Here is a 20,923-nt window from a genome sequence, read left to right on the forward strand (position 1 = left end):
TACTTGTACGTTATATAACTACTAATTGATAAGGTCTTAACACAAAATCAGTTGATAAATACTCACAAATTAAATCTACCAGATTCAATCCAGTGTATCTCTGCGTATCTAAACATATAATCCGTACTCGGTTAATTATGAAGCTGTTTCCCTTTAGGCATACTCATTCAAATCAATTTGTTAAAGGTTCTTTATACATTTAGGAGGGACAATTAACCTATATATTACGAAGTAGTTTAGAGCTTATATTTATTTATTTATTTTTATTTTTTTGGGAATAGACTACCCTTACCATGCAAAAGTTGCATTGATTGTCAGAAAATATATATCTTAAAAAAAAAAAAAAAAAAAAAAAAAAAAAAAAAAAAAAAAAAAAGCAAAAGTCTGCATTTCTTTAATTGGTGGGCACATCATAAATTAGATTAGGTATTTGTTTAAAATCATCATATTTAGAATAGTCTGAATTCTTTCTGTAAATAGTGGGCACACAATAAATTAGATTAGGATGTCTGATGGTTTCGTGATCCTATAGCAAATGTTTCTTTCATCCCTTAAATTACTTGAACGTTTATTAGGGGCAGACTTATATGCTTCTAATACGAGTGATCGAACTCCTATGTTTATGTATACTTTAATTTGTCTTAATTAAATATAAAATTTCCGATTATATCCCTTGCTTAATTTCGTACGATCGAAATTGATGAACTAATGACAAATGGAAATATAGATATACATTTTTCAAAAACTCTTAGCTTTACTCTAGAACTAATTTTTTAACACCATTTCAAAGTTCATGAATCTACGATGTTAATAACATAGCTTCAAGCTAATTAATCTATGTATCATGTTGCATGGATAATGTAACACCCCCAATTTACTACTACCTTCGTCCCTGAAAGAACGACCCATTTGGGTTGATTACGCGGGTATTAAGAAAGTTAAATAAAAAGAAGTAAAATTATATTGAAAAGATAAATTTATATGGGGTTTGTAAAAAAATAGAGAGAGAAAGTAATAAAATTACATGGAAAATCAAATTTTTATATGGGAAAGCTAATTTTGCACAAATATTGTTGCAAATTGGTGGGTGTTTTAATGCAAATGGGTCATTCTTTTTGGGACTAAAATTAGGCCAAATGGGTCGTTCTTTCGGGGACGGAGGGAGTAGTTAATAATAATCAAGAATTAAAGGAAAAGAACAACTTTTAAATAAAATTGCGGAATCATACACCTAAATCGGAGGTATCACCGCCACACTCAACAACCTGTCAAGTGTTAAGGCTTACAAAATCCCAATAATTACAACTCAATAAACTAGGTGAGCTGTTTATACAACTTTACTAACTCGTGACAGCATACTAATCAAAACACTTGAGCACCTTTAGCTACGATCACTTGTTCAACCTGCTTAAAAAATCTTGACTGCTCACCATTAAGGACAAATTCTAAAATAGATTATCGCAGGGCCACAATAAGAAAAAGACATGGCCGTAAACACAAATAACACAACAAAACAACACACACGTCAGCAAAAGCTGAGTAATCGCCACTTATCAAAATACAAAGAATAATATAATAATTACCATTACTAGATCAATTAAACAACGTAGTTCGAAACTACATTATACATTGTACTATGAAAATAACCTTTATCAACTCAACCTCGAATAATAATACGAACCTTTACTCAATATGTCCCATAAGTGTACCATGCTCTTTGTTCTATACCTAGCCTTGGACATGAGTAATTCAAATAAATAAACCAACAAGTATAAAAACTTGAATACTTTCAATAACCAGAAAACACCTTGAACCAGACCACATACGGGCCAATTCCCACTGTAGAGGACCATAGAAAAATAAATAATAAAGATTGTACCTCATTCTTAACTCATGATTATCATCTCCTTACCAACATGCCAAGTACTAAGGTATATAACGTCGAGCCTCAAACTAAGAACAAAATAATCATTCACAACCTTTTGATCTCATACATTGATCAGATAATCATCATTCACAAGCTAGTTTATAATATCTCAATAATGGCACAGGTTCCCAAATAATTAACATAACAATTCAATTCATAAATATCTCAATTCTTAGGGCAATAATACTAGCACCAAAAATTAATTAATTCTCAATCCAAAGTTATATTAGTAACCCTAAACCTCGATAAAACAATACTCCCTATAACAAATACATTAAAAACCCTAAAAAAATAACACAATCAATCAATACCACAAAAATAATACGGCGATTAGAATCATATTGTACCACACACTAATCATGTATATATATAAATCATGATCATATATAATTCACAAATTATAAAATTTACACATAACAATACGGAGTACAATTAATATATACTAACGATTTATAATCAAATAAATCCAAAAATTAATTAAGGTCGTGTGATTACATATAATAAACAATAGAATCAAATTATAAACAAACAACTCCAAAATGTTGATAGTGTGATTACCTTCCCAACGAAAAATAATCCAATAATGAAGCAAGAACAAAGGGTTCCAAGTAACTACACAAATTGGGGACGGAATAAAGATGTCGATAATGATAAAGGGTGCAAGATAAACATGATTTGCTCATATGTATATCAGTTTAATGATACGAGGAGTGGAGATGTTAATTTGATGGTGAAAAACGGACAAGTCAAGGCATTGGGTTTGAATCTTTGATGCAAAAATAGAGATCTAGTGACTTGATCTCACGAAATAGCATAAAAGATTATTAATCAAAGTTTTGATAATAATTGATGATGAGGCATTAATAGGGCTACACAATACATCATACCAAGTATACAAATCTCACTCAAGCAAAAACCGAACGAAGAGAAAAAAAAAAAATTGCAAGACTGCAATTATTTTTTTAAAAAAATAAATTTAGGGTTAGTAAAAATTAGTATTTGTATGATTTTGTAACAAGGAACCTATTAAAAATAAAAAAATAAAAAAAATAAAAGTTTAAATACTTTTATGACCAAATCAGAAAATACACATTAGATTAAAATAGCTAAGTTATATATATATATACATATATATATATATATATATATATACATATATATATATATATATATATATATATATATATATATATATATATATATATATATATATATTTATTAAAGTCACAAATATACGGGTATTACAGATAATGATTAAGTGTTTCAAGGCTTAGGATATGTTCACATTTATTGAACTGAACTGAATTGATTGGAGTTGAATTGAACTGAATAAAGCTGAAATAAATATTTTATGAGAGAATGAAATTAGGAGCTGAACTGAAGTAAAGTGAAGCGACTAAAGCTGAACTGAGTTGAAATGAACAGACCTATGTATGGTAATTGAAAAAACATTTATTGTACAAGATGTAAACAATAGTGACATGCAAAGAAGTATAACTTTACTTAAAGACAAGCTAAGGAAATGAAGTACTTTGTATAAATAGTACCGGTGTAGGTGTTATTGTTAGGATCATCGTGAAAGTGTGAAAGTTTGCTACTTAAGAATTTAGAAAAAGGGGTTTATCCGGGCCAACATACATAGTTGTATGCAAGCATATAAATCACAATTTTATTTCGGTATCACAAACTTAAATGATGGTGACTGTGACATATATGCAAAATAGACCACATGCAACTATATGTGAATATGCCTATTTTGATAATGATCGAAAGAAAGAGAGAATAACGTATAAGTGGTCCTATGTTTTTTGGTCCTTACTCAAAGAAGTGGTCGAATGAGCTAGCTAATATCCCAGCCATCTAGCTTGCTAGCTAGCTGCTCTTGCTTTGTCCTTGTCTATCATTTCCATTCTTGTGCTAAATCTTGCTAACTTAATTTGTGCTTCAATTTGACATGTTAAATTGTTTAGTTGTTGGACCCTATTGAATTGGTACATACTTCAAATAGAGTTCTGACAAGTCAATGTAGATCGATTTGAATTGTAAGCCAGATTCATTGGAAACTGGTGAGGGGGAAGAGTAAGAGATGTTCTTACTCCTGAAGATCCGATCCCTTTATTGGATCCCATTAATTTTAAATGTTGACGTCAACCACTACGCCAAAGTTTCCGTATCATTACGCCAAAGTTTGCTTAATAAAGTAACCTGGGCTACTTAAACCTTGAGAAGACGAATTAAATTATCCAAATAATTAGGATATACAACAAATTCTTATATATAGTACGTATTTTTGCAGAAGGTTAAACTGTTAAAGAATGTAAATTGACAAATTTATCAGAATAACTTAAACGCATATACGTAAGGCTGAGAGCTGGAATTTGAGGTGTTTAAGTTACTTTGATTAAATTGTCCGTTCATATTATCAAAGTAAATCTTCAATTATTCCACAAATTGCATGCCATGTGAAACATTATTACTTAAGACTAGGAGTAAATTCGAAAATTATGGTAGTTTTGCTCCTTAAGGTGAGGCAACCGTCCTCGGTTACAATCATATGTACTGATCCAATGAATTACGCAGTACAATGCATGCCAAGTCTCCTAATTAAACCCATATTTAATTAGGATAACCAAGTAAACTTTTTTTATTTTTTTATTGTACAATTAATTATAACAAAATGTTTGTTATATGTGAATGGAAATATTAATATTTATATGAAATTCAATTCTGCATCGTATTAGAAAGGCGGCTACACTACACAATTAGGAGATTGTTTATACAAATCAAATAAGGCAATGAATCACAAAAATGATATGAAAATACTCCAATTAATCAATATTTGATACCATTAATAATAATGCATACAATATGGTAGCAATACAATAATAATAATCTTTAATCACTCGAATAATTTAAAAAATTCCAAAATTCTTCTGGATTTTCTTATTTTATTTTTCTTTTTTCTACTTTTTCTATCCTGCCTAAAGCTTTTTAACTCTAATAAAAAGAATTTTCTTTAAGCAAGAATATAATCAAATAAATAAAGCATAATATACATTCTAAAGCCCTACGTACTTACCCCCCAAAAAAAACCCATTTTCAAATAAATGGGATTTTTTTTTTCCTCAAAAAAATATAAAAAAAAAAAATGAAAATATAATTAATAAGCATATAAGCCAACCAAATCTTCTAGAGATTCAGATTGTGAGTCAATATTTTGCAACATCCATAACAAATGTTCAAATAAAACGACTTCACAACCAATTACTATGGTCTCTTCATCACAGCCGTCCGATCTATCAACAAGCTCTTGAATAACCGGATGATCAAGCACCTCAGATGTGACGTGGTAACGTCGGAGTGACTTGCCAACGTACACTGTGTGAAGCCCACTGCCAATGTTGTGGGTTGATGACACGTGGCAGTCATCGGAGGGTGCGGGTGTAGAGTTTACGCTACTCTCGCGTCGCAGCTTACTAAATGAGTTCATCTTTTTCAATGCTGACCGTAGCTTAGTTAGCTTTCCTGCTTTCGCCATGATCTTAAGGGCCGTTTCTGATATTTTGGGGAGGTGAAGATGAGAGAATGTATGGAGAAGTTGGGAGTATGAGAATTGTGAGAAAATGAGAATGTAGGAAGGAGTAAAGTTGTAGATGGGTATATATAGAATGAAATTTTTTTATATTTAAGTTTTTATTATTTGTTGAATAAGAAAATGTGGACCCAATAAAGGGATGTGTGTTGGGATTTTAGCTGGATACTTAAGGGGGGACCTACAGGATACACCCAGCTGGTACTTGTTGGGCTAAATCTTTGAGGGGATTATGATTTATGATACCCCCTTCATCCTTATTTGATAGTTACTTATTTTATTTTTGGTGTCCTAAAATATTAGTCATATTTGCTTTTTTCAAGTACTATTAATATTAATTTTTTTACCAAGATTCTCTTCAATTTGCAAATATATTTGTACAAATTTAACTTTTTCATGTAAATTTTGTTTTCCCATGTACTTTAATTACTTTCTCTCTCTACTTTTTTTGTATATTCAATGTAAATTTACTTTTTCAATGTACTTTTGCTGTTTCTTATTCATGTTTATTAATTCCCGTGAAAATTGTCCAAAAATGACTATCAAATAGGAACGGAGAGAATACTTGTTTTTATTGTTTTAGGTGTAATTTGTTACAGTATACTCACCTTTTGGGTTATCTTGTTAGGATAAATCAATGTGAAACGATCTCATCTAAAAGTAAATTCTACTTAGGAAAGAAATTGACAGTAATATGTTTCTTCATAAGTTCATAGTTATAATTTATATAATCATATGCAATGTATTGTAACATGATCCATTTTGTGGGCGTGGTACTAAAATCCATGATTTCATTTTTTGATGCAATTTGCATTTTTTTTTCCTGATTGGAACTAAATTTATAACCTAATCTTAATTAAGGGATAGGGTTTGGAGAATGTGAGTATATGGATGAGAAGTTTGGAACTTTATAACCAGATTCATTGAATCTTAGAAATAACTAGGATAATGGTTTATAAGCATATTCATTGTACTGACATGCTATTTAAAGTAATGATTTGGTGCATTTTAGTTCTTTTCTCAAAATTTAATCCTAATGACTCGCTTACAAAATTTACAAATTTTATTCAATTGTCTAAGGGTACGTTTTATTTACTTGACTATCATTAATATATGAATTTATCTGAACTCAAATGAACTCTATTGAACTTATCATGATTTATTTTAGTCCATATATTTTTTGAGGATAACTTATCATAATTTATCACTTGGACTTATTACTTGAATGAATCTATACCTTATTAGAGCTTATATTAGTTGTAATTAAATTGAAAAATGAGTACTTTTTATCATATGATTACTTATTTAAACTTAGCAACTTTTATCATAATTGAAGGGGAAAAAAAAAAGTTATAATAAGGATTATTCAAGTTCAAATTACAACTCAAATAAGTTTTAATAAAGTCTAATAAGTTCAAATAAGTAAAAATCAGGTGAATAGAACGCACCTTTAGTATGTGGGAAGAACTATAAAATGTCGAAAGTACAGTACATACACTAACGACCATTGTTTCAATTAAGGCATATTCCTTCAACGTTTGGAATTTGCATATACAAGGAATTTCATTGCTCTTATTTCATTGCTCTTAATACTAATTCCTGATTGCGTGCCCTATTTGGGTACATTTGGTTCGTCATAATGCTGATCCATTATTTGTGATTCTACAAAGTCATTGGAATGGATTTGAAATTTGCATATTGCATCTAAGATTAATTAAATTGCTTGGCTGAAATTTAAGTTTCTTTGAAATAAATTTTATTATTCAGAGTTTTGTGGTGGATAAGAAGCTACGAAATACAAGTAAATCACATCATTTAAAATAATTATAGTTGTTCTAAATTTTTACATTATTTAAAAGAACAATCACATTCCCATGTTCATATTTGTATTTTACTCACAGGGTCTCATTTATCATTCTTGCTCAAATAATTAGAATTGCTCTATTTTTTTAAACATTATTTTAAAGAACAATTATATTCCCATGTTCATATATCTATCAAACTTATTTACAGGATCCGAGAGTGAGGGATAACTCAAGTGGTTAGAGCTCCCTCCCGCTTCTAAGAGATTATTTACAGGATCTTATTCTTCATTCTCATCAATTACATAATAATAACGATAATTATTACAGATTTTTTTTTTATTATTATTAATTATTACTAACCAATCACATATAAAAATTTATGTTATTATTATTATTATTATTAGTATTAGTATTAGTATTATTATTAATTTGCAATAATAATAAGAATCTAATCATCATGGATCGATTTGATACCAAGGTAAGATCCTTAATACAGTCCACCAATCTTAAGTTAGATACTCAATCTTCAAAACCTTAGTTGGCCATGCATTATTTTTTTTTTCTTTATAATTATAATTTTGTAAAAGAGAAAAAGTGTAATTAAGTGAAAACGACCTAATAGCTTTAAGATAAATAAATATGTCAAACGTAAGAAAGCAAAAAAAAATGTAGAATTATAAATTCATGGTAGTGATGCATCTATCTGTCTTTCTCATGATCTGATCCCATCAATGGAATTACTAACATACGATACACCTAGCTGGCTTTGGTACACCCCATAATTACCCTTCCATAGTTCCATATATACCACGCACTTCTTCTATTTTAGATATTTGGCTACAATCAACTCATACAATCATCGATGAGTCAATCTCTCCACAAAAAATACTATTCACGTTATGTTCTATGGTACGTACTCTTTATAAGACGGTTTAAGGGTATTCAAGTAAAGTTACATGATGACAACAACACATTTGATAATTAACAAAATAACAAATACAAGTAATATAGAAGTATGTAAGTATTTTGACTAATAAAGAATGGTCATTAAAAATATAAATAGTGTTAGTAATTAAGAAAAGATTAAAACTAATTGGTTATGCTTATTGTAAATTCTTTTTATTACTTATTTTTTATTTATTTTTTTAGTTTTTATATATCAATTTTCCCTATTAGTTATTATAATTATTAGTTATGAAGAATATACTAAATTCGTGGTGGTCTTACCTTGCTTGTAAGATCATCGATCTTATTACATGAATTAATTAGGAGTTTTTAATTAATATAATTTGAAAAGGATAAACACGTTTTGGTATTTCGAGTCTATCACAGACACGTTGATCATCAACCTCTCAAAATGATAATTAATAAGCAAAGCGTTGGTCAAATTATACGATAATTCTTCAATTGACATACACACGTGCGCACAAGTTTAATTTGTGTTGAAGGAGAGTCTAATAGTTTCTTCTTATAACAACGATGAAAAGGCAGGTGGAGTAACCCATCACTGTTCAAAAATATTATACGAAATATATACTTCGTATTAGTTATTATTTATTATTTCAATTCACGTGTGATTTACAAATTATAAATATCTTCTATTAAATGATTTTTCATCAAGTGCACGTTTTCTTATTGTGAGCTGAGTTTAATCATCGTAACAGGTAGGATATAATACTTCAATTCAATATATAGAAGAAATAGAAAACCAATGATATTTGCGCACTTGCTAGTTGTCCTTGATGTGACGATTCCTAGTTTCACAATATTAGAATATAGTTTATATATAGCTACAAACTTATGATACATAGAGTGAGTGATACCTCAAGTGGTTACAGCTCCTTTCACGGTTTAAGGTGATTTCGGGATTAATTCTCATCATGGCAAAACTAATTTCCTTGATGCATGTTAGAAAAAAGATGCATGTTATTCTTATTTATAATTATACCCGATTTACAAAGCAGAATATTATCACTCAAAATTGTACTTTAACCGATAGAGTTAGCTCCATAATAACAAGCAATAGGTGTGCAAAAAACGTATAAATCAAGTAACTCTATAATTTTGCTTCAAAACCTTGTACCTTACTTTGAGACACATTATTGGCAAGCAAAAGATTATTGCATCAATAGTTATTAAAGTGTCAAAGAGACGCAAATGTATTCTATCAAATGAGATATCTTTTATATAATTGCACAATCAATTTTACAATTTTAAATGAAAAGCCTCCAAACTCTCAATCCTTAAATCTTATGGAGTATTAACTTTCCTACTTTCAAATTTCTTCTTCTTTTTTTTTTTTTAAAAACTATAACTTATCATAATTTCCTACATTAACACAATAACTTCCTCTAAGTATACAATCTCTTCATGTCAAATTTGAGAAAAAAATAAAAGCAATAACCGATGATTAATATATTCCGTGCTTTAGCACGGATAAGCTCTAATAATTGCTAATTCTAAGGCCTTTGTTTATGTGATCATCAATAGTTAATATGCCTAGTTCAAGTAAATTGAGCCAGAAGCTACAACCTTAGTGTAGTAGATATAACGGGTTCAATAAATTATACTATTAATGTGACTATTAATATTGATACAGGTTAAGTTAAAAGGATAAAGTTACGGACATTATTATGTTTAATTAGAACAAGTAAGTACATTTAGAACATTACTTATAAGTAACATAGCATTCCGTATAATAATTAACATATCAACTAATTAGCTGGTATTACTAATTAATCATCATGTTTCTCAACCACATGACATTGAATGACATTATACTGTGCCCCCTTTGCCCTGGCCTCTATATGGGCTCAATCCAAATTGCATGAGGAATTGAAAGGGAAAAAATCTAGCTAATAAATAAAAGTGTATTCAAGTGGTTAAATCTTAAATGATTATGATTATTCTACCTCGCTCTTTTTTTATATCAATAATTACTCTGATTCTAAAATTATACAGTATTACATTTGACGAAAATAAAGTTTACTTTGAGGATCATTCAAGGAGTACGGTCCAAATAATTTCGAAATAGATGTATATATACGGTGAGAACCACCCTTTATGTGAAAACCACCACTTATGTGAGAACCAATACCAACCATTAGATTATATGAAATTCAAAAGTTGAGATTAAAATATAAAACCCACTCAAACCCAACATCAAACATAACCTCTTTTTCTCTCCAGAAAAAATTATCCAGCTTATTTCTCTCTCTCTTAAGCTGAAGGTGGAATATCAATGGCTTGAAGCTTCAAGGATCAATACTTTCTCTCTCCTCTTGTTCACTTATACATAATTTTGGTAAGTAATTTTTGAATATCATGCCCTTAATTTTGGTTTTCCATTATAATTTTTGAATAGAAATATCTCAATTTAGTATTTTCATCAAAATTTTCGAATTTGATGTTCTAATTATCAAATTTTAGTGTTTCGGTAAATTTCGAATTTGAATGCTCTTATTTTGGTTATTTGAGTTTGACATTATGATTTTTGGTAGATTTTTTGAGTTGAGTGTTCTCAATTTAGGAGTTTCATTAAAAAAATTCCTATTGCATGTTACTTTTACTGTAATTAAAGCTAATTTTCGTGAAATTTCCTATTGAATGTTCTTAATTTGTAATTTTTTTGGTCATATCATTCAACCTTAATGTGATTAATTTGATAAATTCAATAGAAGATATGTTAAATGAGCAAATATAATTAAAATAAGCAACTAAATATGAAAAGTAATATAGTAAAAATAAAATGAGCAAACAAAAATAAAATGAGCAAAAAATTTTAGGTCATACATCAAATGAGCCAAATAATTCTTTGCTCATTTATCAAATGAGCAAACAATTCTTTGCTTATTTATCAAATGAGCAAATAATTCTTTTCTCATTTTATCAAATGAGCAAACAATTCTTTGTTCATTTATCAAATGAGCGACAATTCTTTGTTCATTTGTCAAAATGAGCAAACAATAATTCTTTGTTAATTTATCAAACGAGCAAACAATTCTTTGTTCATTTATCAAACGAGCAAACAATTTTGTTCATTTATCAAACGCGCAAACAATTCTTTGCTCATTTGAACAATTCTTTGTTCATTTTGTCAAATGAGCAAAAATTCCTTGTCCATATACAAAATGAGCAAACAATTATTTGCAAACAGTTTTTTGCTAGTTTTTGTTTGTTTATTTGCGAATTTTGATTGTTGTATGTGCTGTAATTTTAATTGCGTTTTTTCCAACGTTTGGGGGTGTACGATGTTGCAATGCGGTAAGGGTAATTTTGTTTTGGTTGCTTGGGGAGCTGCTTTGTGGGGCTGGTTTTAGGTGGAAGCAATTGGGGTGTTGCGTGGGGAGCTGCTATGTAGGGCAGTTGCCTTGAGCTCTATGTTATTGGTGTGACTATTTATAGTCAGGCAACAGTTTTGTGTTGCTGTGTGTCGTTTGTTGTTGTTGCGTGTTAGAGCGAGGGATGTTAGGTGGTGTGCTAATGGATTAGTAATAGTGCAAACCCAAATTTTGATCCTTGTTTTTCATATTAATACTAGCAGTAGAAGTTCTGTAAACTATATAAATATCAAATTTCTTTAGTATTAGCATAGATAGAGTTTGTGGTATGATTCTCTTATATTATATATAGAATGTATCAAGGTCAGGTAGTTATTCAGGTAGTTACAAGTGATTGAAATTGTATGCTGAATACCACTTTTCTCATTTATCAAAAAAATAATAATAATAAAAAATAAAAAAAAAAAATCTTTTGAGCAAACAATTCTTTGTTCATTTTGTCAAATAAGCAAATAATTCTTTGTTCATTTATCAAACGAGCAAATAATTCTTTTTTCATTTATCACTACATGAGCAAACAATTCTCTGTTCATTTATCAAACGTGTAAACAATTCTTTTCTCATTTATCAAATGAACAACAATTCTTTGTTCATTTTGTCAAATGCGCAACAATTCTTTGTCCATAATATACAAAATGAGCAAACAATTCTTTGCTCATTTATCAAATGAGCAAACAATGTTTTGCTTTGCTCATTTATCAAATGATCAAATAATTCTTTGCTACTTTATCAAATAAATAAGCAAATAATTTTTTGTTCATTTATCAAATGAACAAACAATTTTTTGCTCATTTATCAAATGAGCAAATACTTAGTTGCTAATTTAACAAATGAGCAACAACTTAATTGCTCATTTGTCAAATGAGCAAAAAGTTAGTTGCTCATTTGTCAATTGAGCAATCAGTTAGTTGCTCATTTGTCAAATGGACAAACATTTTTTTAACATTCATTAAATCAGCTAGCATTTATTTGCTCATTTGTGAAATGAGCAATCAGCCACAAATGAGCAATCAGTTAGTTGCTCATTTGTCAAATGAGCAATCATTCATTAAATCAGCAAGCATTTCTTTGCTCATTTGTGAAATGAGCAATCAATTCTTTGCTCACTTGACAAATGAGCAAATATTTCTTTACTCATTTGTCAAATGAGCAAATAGTTCGTTGCTCATATATTAAATGAGCAAATATTTCAGGTAAACGCTAGGTATAAATGACAAAGTATTTCAAGTAAAAACTAAAAAGAGATCCAATTTCGATTCAAGTATAGCCAAATAATTATTGTGTTTATTTATCAAATAAGAAAACAATTATAAGCTTTATCAAACCTTAATTCTCACTAAAATGTACCACTCATTATTATTTCATATTAATTAATTAGTTGATAACAACCACGCTACATTTTCCACCACATCTTCCTCTCAACAAACTTTTAATATTTTATCAAAACCAAACAATTAAAATCAATACCATGTTACGACTTGAGGCACGTATAAAGTTGTACATAGGATTTTGACTTACTCCACAAAATTAGCTTGTAAGTTGTAACGTGTGACATAATATAATGCATGAAGTGAATATATTCGGGGTCTAATAAGCCGCCCTCTCTTATAATTCTCTCCCTAGCTAACATATTGACAATAATTTTACAATTGAGTGACCTACACTGTTCCTTTCCAAAGCATGGGAAATATCCACAACATTATATTATAATTATCGCATGTAACATCTCAATCTCTCAATATATCACTGTTTATTTGTACTGCGTTAATTTGCAGAGGTGATGACTGATATCGAAGGCTTTATAACGACTTGAAGAGTGAGTCAAGACATGATCAAACAGTACAAGTGTACAACTACAACTACATTCTTCTCTTATGAGTCTATCTTCTTTACTCTCCCCATCACTTGATGTTTAATTTGCTACTTCAATTGCTAGTGGTCACACCCCGTTGTCTACATACGTTTTGATTGCCAAGACCTAGGTTTTTATTGATGGTCGATAGGTCGTGACAATATCTATTGTATAATCATATCAATAGTTTTACTTGAATATATAAAAATCACATACATGAGTCGTGAGTAAGTATTATACATCCAATAATGCTATTTCATCTATCTCAATTATTGTCATATTTTGATTTATATTTTAATTAACGTGTATTTTTAAACCATTTATATATTAGAGATTATTACTATAATATTAAAAAAATTATTAAGAATTTTTGGATTATATTAACCCACTATATTATATTTGGTGACATTTATTTTATCTAAATTTCAGTAATAACGGAATTTTATTAAAGTTACGAAATGTAAAATGTTAAATTGTTGCATGTATTATTAACAAATTGGAGGAGAAAGTGATATAATAGTCAAAAAGCAGGTGACGCCTGACGGTTGCAAATCTAAATGATTGGATTCTTAGTGGTTTTGAACATCTAGACTAATTAGTCAAGAGAAAATAATACAGGTAGTGTCAATACTAAGAAATCAATATATTATTAAGCTTATATATATATATATATATATATATGAAAATTAAATATTTATTATTAAACTTGTATGAAAATGTGGAAATGCTAAGAAGGTAGGTGTATATTAACATCCAAGCAGCTATTTTTGGTCTATCACACAACCATGTGATTAGGTGTTAGGTCCATCGTTGCTACTCTTACTAGTCTAGTTGCTACCAAAGGAATCTTTAGTAATCGAGTTTCAAATTGTGGTGAGAATTTCATCATAATTAAGCTTACTTAAGGTCTTTTGCCCCTTTATATGGTTCTAAGGCCACTTATGCTAAAGTCCTACTCTACCTCTAAATGTTCATCCTGTTTGGACGGTGATACTCTCATCTTAGAAAAATAAAAGTCAAATTAAAAGAACTTTTAGAGACGAATTAAATGAAGAGTAATCTGGGTTTTTATTTCAAATAATATGTAATAAAGATGGGGAGGCCGTATAACTTTCTCCGTAGATGTGGAGATCTATAAAATGAATTATTGTTTATGATCCTCATATTATCCTCCCCCTTCCCTGACCTCCTCCCACCTCACCACCACAACAAAGCAAATCAACCACCGTCTTTGGCAATTCTTTAGAGCAAATACAATGGTTGCCCACAACCATTGTGGTTATTGCTTATTTTATTAATTTCTACATCTTCCACCTCACCTATAACCACTCTTATACCCATTTAATAACCAATGTCTCCCAATAGTTAACCACAACTTTTTGGTTACACATTTTCTCTCTCCTACCTTTACCCAACCCCACCACACAATATCTCTCTTAAATCCTATCATATATAACTAATGCACTTGGTAATAATCAATTAAAACTAATAATTATTATTAGCATACATTAATTAAATAAAATGACTTATGTTTAAATTAATGCATTATATTATTTAATTAGTAAGTAATTAGTTGTGATGAGTTTTGAGATTTTGTGGGTTTTTTTTTTCTATTAGATTTTGGAATATTCATCTCTTACACAATTTGATAATAAAGAGAGTAATATTCACTAAAAAAAAAATTGTTTCAAAGTACCTCAATATTGGGCTCATTTTATAGAGAAAAATAAAATAGAGCCGTTGGTGTTTTTTTTTTTTTTAGAATTGTATTTTAAAAATTATGGTCGTTACAAAATTACAACAGTAATAAAAATCAGAGTAAATCTTAGCCATTGATTAAAGAAACAGGTGCCACAATCCTCTTGTGCCACGTCATCAAGGGTTGTCATAAAACCCCACCCACTTGCAATATTTTATTGCATAACCAACCCCAAATAACCGGTTATGAGAATAATCAAGTTATTGTAAAATTCCCCCAACTTTTTCTCTCTCTTTAATATTTTATTATTTTTTCAGTTTCTCTCTCCTAATAACCAACCTAATTGGTTAACAGTTAGGCATGCTCTTATGAAAACATAGTTTTTGAATATGCTTGATCAATATGTAAAAGAGTAATATACGCGTAGGATGTACCAATTACCAAACATGCTCTTGTGCATTCAACAAATTATACGTACAAAGAAATGGTGTACTATACCAATTAAACTAGAATTAGAACAATGATTTTCATAAAGAATTGCCAAAGAGGGTGGTTGATTCGCTTTGTACGTACAATGAAATGGTTTAGTATACTGATTCGCTTTTCATAAATCTATTACCTTAGACCTCACAAGTATGGTTAAGTGGTAGAAATTCCCTTACATCTTCCTTACTATCAAGTGTCTAATTTACTATATTAAAATTTCCGTGATGGGTTGAAATCTTATTAGACTCCAACTCACTTAAATTAAAACAATGGTTTACTATCATCATGTACGAGTAACAAATAAAAAGTACTCATACATGTAACAATTATATTGAGCTTGCAAGTTGCATTTTGGTGGTGGTCAAGAAAGTCAGATTTGAGTTGGGTTTTAGTCTTTTGTTCTTCGACCACCCGGCCCACAAAGTGTTCACTTAGTATACCAGTCCAAAGAATTAGTACCCTAAAAAGATTTTCTAGTCAAATTGCATGTGGAATTACTAATTCATGACCATCTATGTAGGATTGTAAGATTTCTTTGTTTGCGAATCTTGTACTACGTAATTAGTTTTCATTTTCATCAATGGCATTTGAATGATAAGTTTTGAATAATTCGATTAAGGATAGTATTATTAATTACTTCGTATACTTCAGCTAACTAAGTATGCCAAGTGACCCAACTTACCATATTGAATTTTGAGTCAAACTCGACATGACCCATTTAGACCTGACTCAAAACAATTGCAATTAAAGTGATAAGCTATGATCATGTAACCAATCATATGATAGAGTATATAAATCAATAGTAAGCTACAACATCACTTTTGGCTTTAGGTTGATTTAATCCTATAACATGATATTGTAATTCAATTTTATCCATCTCAATAGGTTTCTCATATAAGAGAGGCTAAAAGAATATATAAATCAAAATTGGGAATCAATCTTTCAAAAAAAAAAAAAAAAAGGGAATCAACAATCTCAAAATCGACTGATTTATACCTCGAATAATATCACGAATGACATATACTGAACTCAAAATTATCCGACCCCAATCTAACCCTACTTACTTATTCGACCAAGTCTAAACATACATTCTGTCCACACATAAAGCTCAATGGTAAAGCCATACCGCACGGTGTAGAATAAAGTTGGTATGTGTTTAGGATGAGGTTGATGGTGATTAGCATAAAAGTTTTCAATTTGGTAGGAGACACAATCTCTCTACACATGGATTGCCTACACCCAATAAGATACTCTCAAGTGAGTCAAGTCACTCTTCATCAAAAATTACTGTTTTCTATTTTAAATTCTTCTGCGTATGGTCAATTTATCAATTATCAACCCCTTGATTATGTCTTCTTGTTCCTCTTTTATGTTAATTTTGCTCAATGTGTATTAATGTAATGAAAATAACATTGCAAAATTGCATGAAGTGTAGGAAAGTATTAGATGTAGTTTTAGAACATGTCATGTATGATTCATAATGTCTCGATTTAATAAGATAGGATAATTAATGAGTTAAAAACAGATAGAGATAAGATGATAATTAGTACTCCGATAAAAGTAGGAATGTCATGTATGATTCATAATGTCTCGGTTGAAGAAAATTTGCCTACACGACTTGACAAAAAGCATTTTTTTTTTATTACCATCCAACTATCACTCATAAGAATTTGATAAGTGAATCCATTATAATACGAAATATAATTAATGAACTAATACTATTACTTATTGTCTTATATTGAGCCTTAACTATGGTTCTGTTGAATATCGAGTAGGATATAGGTCTTGTTTGGCAAATGGATGTTGGCAGTTGGGTGGTTCACTTGACTTGTTTGACTAGCTGAAATGTTTGGCTGTTTATAATGGCTTTTGAAATTGGTTGTGTTAAGCTAGCTATTTATAAAAGGGAAAATTGGAAACTAATAATCCTACCTTTGCCTTTTCTGCTCAAAACAATTCCACCTATTCGAATTACCAAAATAATCCAACCTTTAACCCCCATCTTCTTGAAATAGACCTTTTACCGGTTTGTGAAATCGGTAACTTGTTTTAGAAGGTGACTTGCCACATGTCACCTTCTAATTAGTCCAATTTTAATTTTTTTAATTTAAAAAATAATAATAATTTTCTCTTCCCACCTCCCCACCACCGCATTCTCATCTCCCCACCACCGTACCAGCCACCACCTCCCTTTTCCCCATCTCCCTTTTGCAGTGGTCGAATTTCGTGAAGATGGTCAAATTTCGCCAGCCAAGCCCCGATTTGGTTTGGGTTTCGATTTTTGGGTGCGGATTTGGGTGGGTTCAAGTGAGGGTAAGGGTGAGAGAGGGGAGGGCAAGTGGTTCCGAGCTGTCGGCGGCTTTGGTAGGGGGGGAGATCAGGGGGTTTCGGCGAGTTTTGGGCTATCGACGATTAGTGTTTAGTGCCTTAGTGGTTAGTGGTGGTGAGGTTGAGGTGGTGGGGTTAGTGGTGCTGGTGGTTGAGGTTAGGAGAGAGAAATAAGGTGGTGGGGTTAGGTTGTGATGATGTGGTGGTGGTTATGGTGTAGCTAAGGTGGGAGATGAGAGATTGAAAAAAAATAAAAAATAAAAAATAACTTATTGAACAAGTTGTAATTTAAAAGGCTCATTTTGAGCAGATGAGGGTCAAAGGTGGGATTATTCTGGGAATTCGAAAAGGTGGGATTGTTTTGAGCAGAAAAGACAAAGGTGAGATTATTAGTTCCAATCTAATATATATATATATAAGGGGAGTTTTTTCTCGAGTTTTTAGAGAGCCATGTAGGATTTAATTTTTTCAGCGCGCCATATAGGATAATAAATTCTAGTGGTAGCCAATTAAATACGAGATTATTAATTTCTTTTAGAATTAAATAATTTAAATGACACGTAAGCAAAATTGGCGAATGAGATTTCCCAGTTTAAATTAAATAAATATAAAATATTATCTTTTGATATTAGGAATTTTATCTAAATATATAACAAATTTAGCACATAAATATATATATTAAAAAATTAGTTTAAAAAATTCAAACAATTTAAATTCAAACAAACCATGCATCGCACGGGCTTCATCTAGTTTTCCTTATAAAAGAGTTTAGTAAATTTTGTTGGTGACTGTTGGCTGTTTATTAGATGATTTATGGGCCAACAAGCCAACGAAAAAAGCTACTCATAGCAGATTTTTCATTTTGGCTTAAAAGTCAGTTTTTTCGCTGAATCAAAATCTAATTACCAAACATTTTTTTCTGTCTATTTAACCACATGAAAAAGTCAAAACTAACTAAAAAGCCACCAAAAAAAGTCATTTACCGAATATGGTCATAATACTACCAAGTTCAACACTTTATGGATTTCACTCGAATTATCATGCTGTGAACATAAACTTCAACGCTAATAATCAATATCTTTAATATCTAATGATGATGATTTTATTCACCAAGTTGATTTTTTTTTTTTTTTTTTTTTTGGGACAGGATTCAGCTAATTAATTCCTAAATTTTTCAAATGCATCATAATTAATCGACAAGTAATTAGCTAGATCCCTTTTTTCTATTTGTTTACAAGTAAATAATGAAATTCCGTACAAATTCACTCTAAATCCAAAAAAAAAAAAAAAAAAAAAAAGTTGTAATATGGAAAACAAAACCTCGAGGCTCCATGTGACACGTATCAGCTCCACAATGTTCCAGATGTTTCGAGAAAGAAACAGAAATGTTGGGGAAAATATCCAGAATTCTCTCTTCCAATTATTTAATTCCGCCATTTCCATTTCTACTTCACTCTTTGACGCGATCCTCACTTAATCCACTCCAATTTCAATCCAACTTTCTCGTACAGGTTAGTTCATCATCTCTTCACTTTAATTCTCAAAATCATGTTATTAATTTATTTATGATCATCAAAACTTAATTATTGTTTGATTCTTGAAAATAAATTATCATGCCTTTATTTTTAGATGAATTTGTCTTGTGATGTTTGTTTAGTGAGTTTCGTACTCTGCTTTAAATTTTATTTGGTGGGTTAATGCTGAAAATTAAACTGTGTTACGGAGTACTTATTTCAGTTTATATAGTGCTAGATAATACTCGTAGAGTTTGTTGTTTGTACCTAGAGAGCTATTTGTCACTTTGATTGTGTAATTTGAACTAGTAATGTTTATTCGGGCCGAACTTAGTAATTTGTTTGTTTTAAGACTGTATTAAAAAATCACAATAATTAATTTATTGTCACGTCGATAGTGTAATTTGAACTACTAATGTGAATGTTAAACTAAACGAACTTGTACGCTAAACATTTAACCGAACTTTTATTGTAAAAAGCTAGCTAATTTGGAAGTGGTGACTTTTAATAATTTGAAGTAGCTTTTCAGGTTTTTTCGAGTAACAAGAAATTATGGCACTAATTGAGGAAATGGGAGGTTTTGGAAATTTGATGAATGATCAAGACCTTTTAACTAAGGTATTGAACCAGTTTACAAAACGAGACATGAATGCTGGAGATAGGACTAGTACTCCTTTAGCTGATATCCTTTCCAACCCCAAGGAATACGTTTTCTACGTCGATGTCCCCGGCCTCGCCAAGTCTGATGTTCAGGTACTCCATGAGCTCGAACTACATTGCTAATTTCGATTCGTGTTGAAAAGTACTTTCGAGGTGTTATGTTCTTATCAAGTGTTATGTTTGTAATGTAGGTGCAACTGGAGGATGAGAACATACTAGTGGTCAAGGCGAATGGGAAGAGGAAGAGGGAAGATGGAGAAGAGGAAGGTTGCAAATATCTCAAGCTCGAAAGAAGTCTTCCGCAGAAGATGATGAGGAAGTTCCGGTTACCTCCAGATGCTGATGCTTCTACCATTTCGGCTAAATGCGAAAATGGAGTTCTTACTGTCACTGTCCAGAAGATCCCTCCCTCTAAGCCTAAGACTGTTCAAGTTACCATCTCCTAAAATGTTCATAGAGCAGGGCGAATTCGATTTGAGTAGGATGTAATGAGTTTGGGGTGTTAGATTTGTAGTTCTTTGCTAGGAGCTGGTAGCAAAATAACTTTAGCTGTGTGTTTAGATCAACTATGTGGTTCAGGCAAATGTTAGCAAGTTACAGTCTGGTATTTTGTTGAACTAGAATTAAAATGTCATCTTCATATGAAAGGCAAATTGTGATTAGTATCTAATGTTATCCAAGTGCTAATGAGCTTGTGTGATTCATGAATTCGACAGCTAG

General features: G+C 30.5%; 2 protein-coding genes across 3 annotated transcripts; one reads left to right on the forward strand and one right to left on the reverse strand.

Annotated features, from left to right (window-relative positions):
- Positions 1–5,087: 5,087 nt before the first annotated feature.
- LOC145570738 (auxin-responsive protein SAUR78-like) lies at positions 5,088–5,465 on the reverse strand. The gene has a single exon (XM_081629887.1). It carries the CDS (start codon positions 5,463–5,465, stop codon positions 5,088–5,090), a length of 378 nt encoding a protein of 125 aa, XP_081486013.1.
- A 13,926-nt stretch (positions 5,466–19,391) lies between these two features.
- LOC145571800 (17.4 kDa class III heat shock protein-like) lies at positions 19,392–20,864 on the forward strand. Of its 2 annotated transcripts, XM_081630839.1 has the most exons (3): positions 19,392–19,540; positions 20,073–20,296; positions 20,395–20,863. In XM_081630839.1, the coding sequence occupies exons 2-3, from the start codon at positions 20,096–20,098 to the stop codon at positions 20,647–20,649; spliced, it is 456 nt and encodes a 151-aa protein (XP_081486965.1). In that variant the 5' UTR covers positions 19,392–19,540; positions 20,073–20,095; the 3' UTR covers positions 20,650–20,863. The 2 variants fall into 2 exon arrangements, with proteins under 2 accessions (XP_081486965.1, XP_081486966.1); XM_081630840.1 differs by lacking the exon at positions 19,392–19,540 and having other exon boundaries at positions 20,070–20,296; positions 20,395–20,864.
- Positions 20,865–20,923: the final 59 nt, after the last annotated feature.

Source organism: Chenopodium album, chromosome 12 (assembly GCF_948465745.1).
Source record: "Chenopodium album chromosome 12, dcCheAlbu1.1, whole genome shotgun sequence".
NCBI classification, from domain to species: Eukaryota; Viridiplantae; Streptophyta; class Magnoliopsida; order Caryophyllales; family Amaranthaceae; genus Chenopodium; species Chenopodium album.

What these genes read in the sequence shown, in the direction of transcription:
- LOC145570738 (XM_081629887.1), bottom strand. Translation starts at nt 5,465, where the DNA reads ATGGCGAAAGCAGGAAAGCTAACTAAGCTACGGTCAGCATTGAAAAAG.
- LOC145571800 (XM_081630839.1), top strand. Translation starts at nt 20,096, where the DNA reads ATGGCACTAATTGAGGAAATGGGAGGTTTTGGAAATTTGATGAATGAT. An exon ending in TCGCCAAGTCTGATGTTCAG is followed by an intron (nt 20,297 to 20,394) that starts GTACTCCATGAG and finishes TTTGTAATGTAG; the next exon opens with GTGCAACTGGAGGATGAGAA.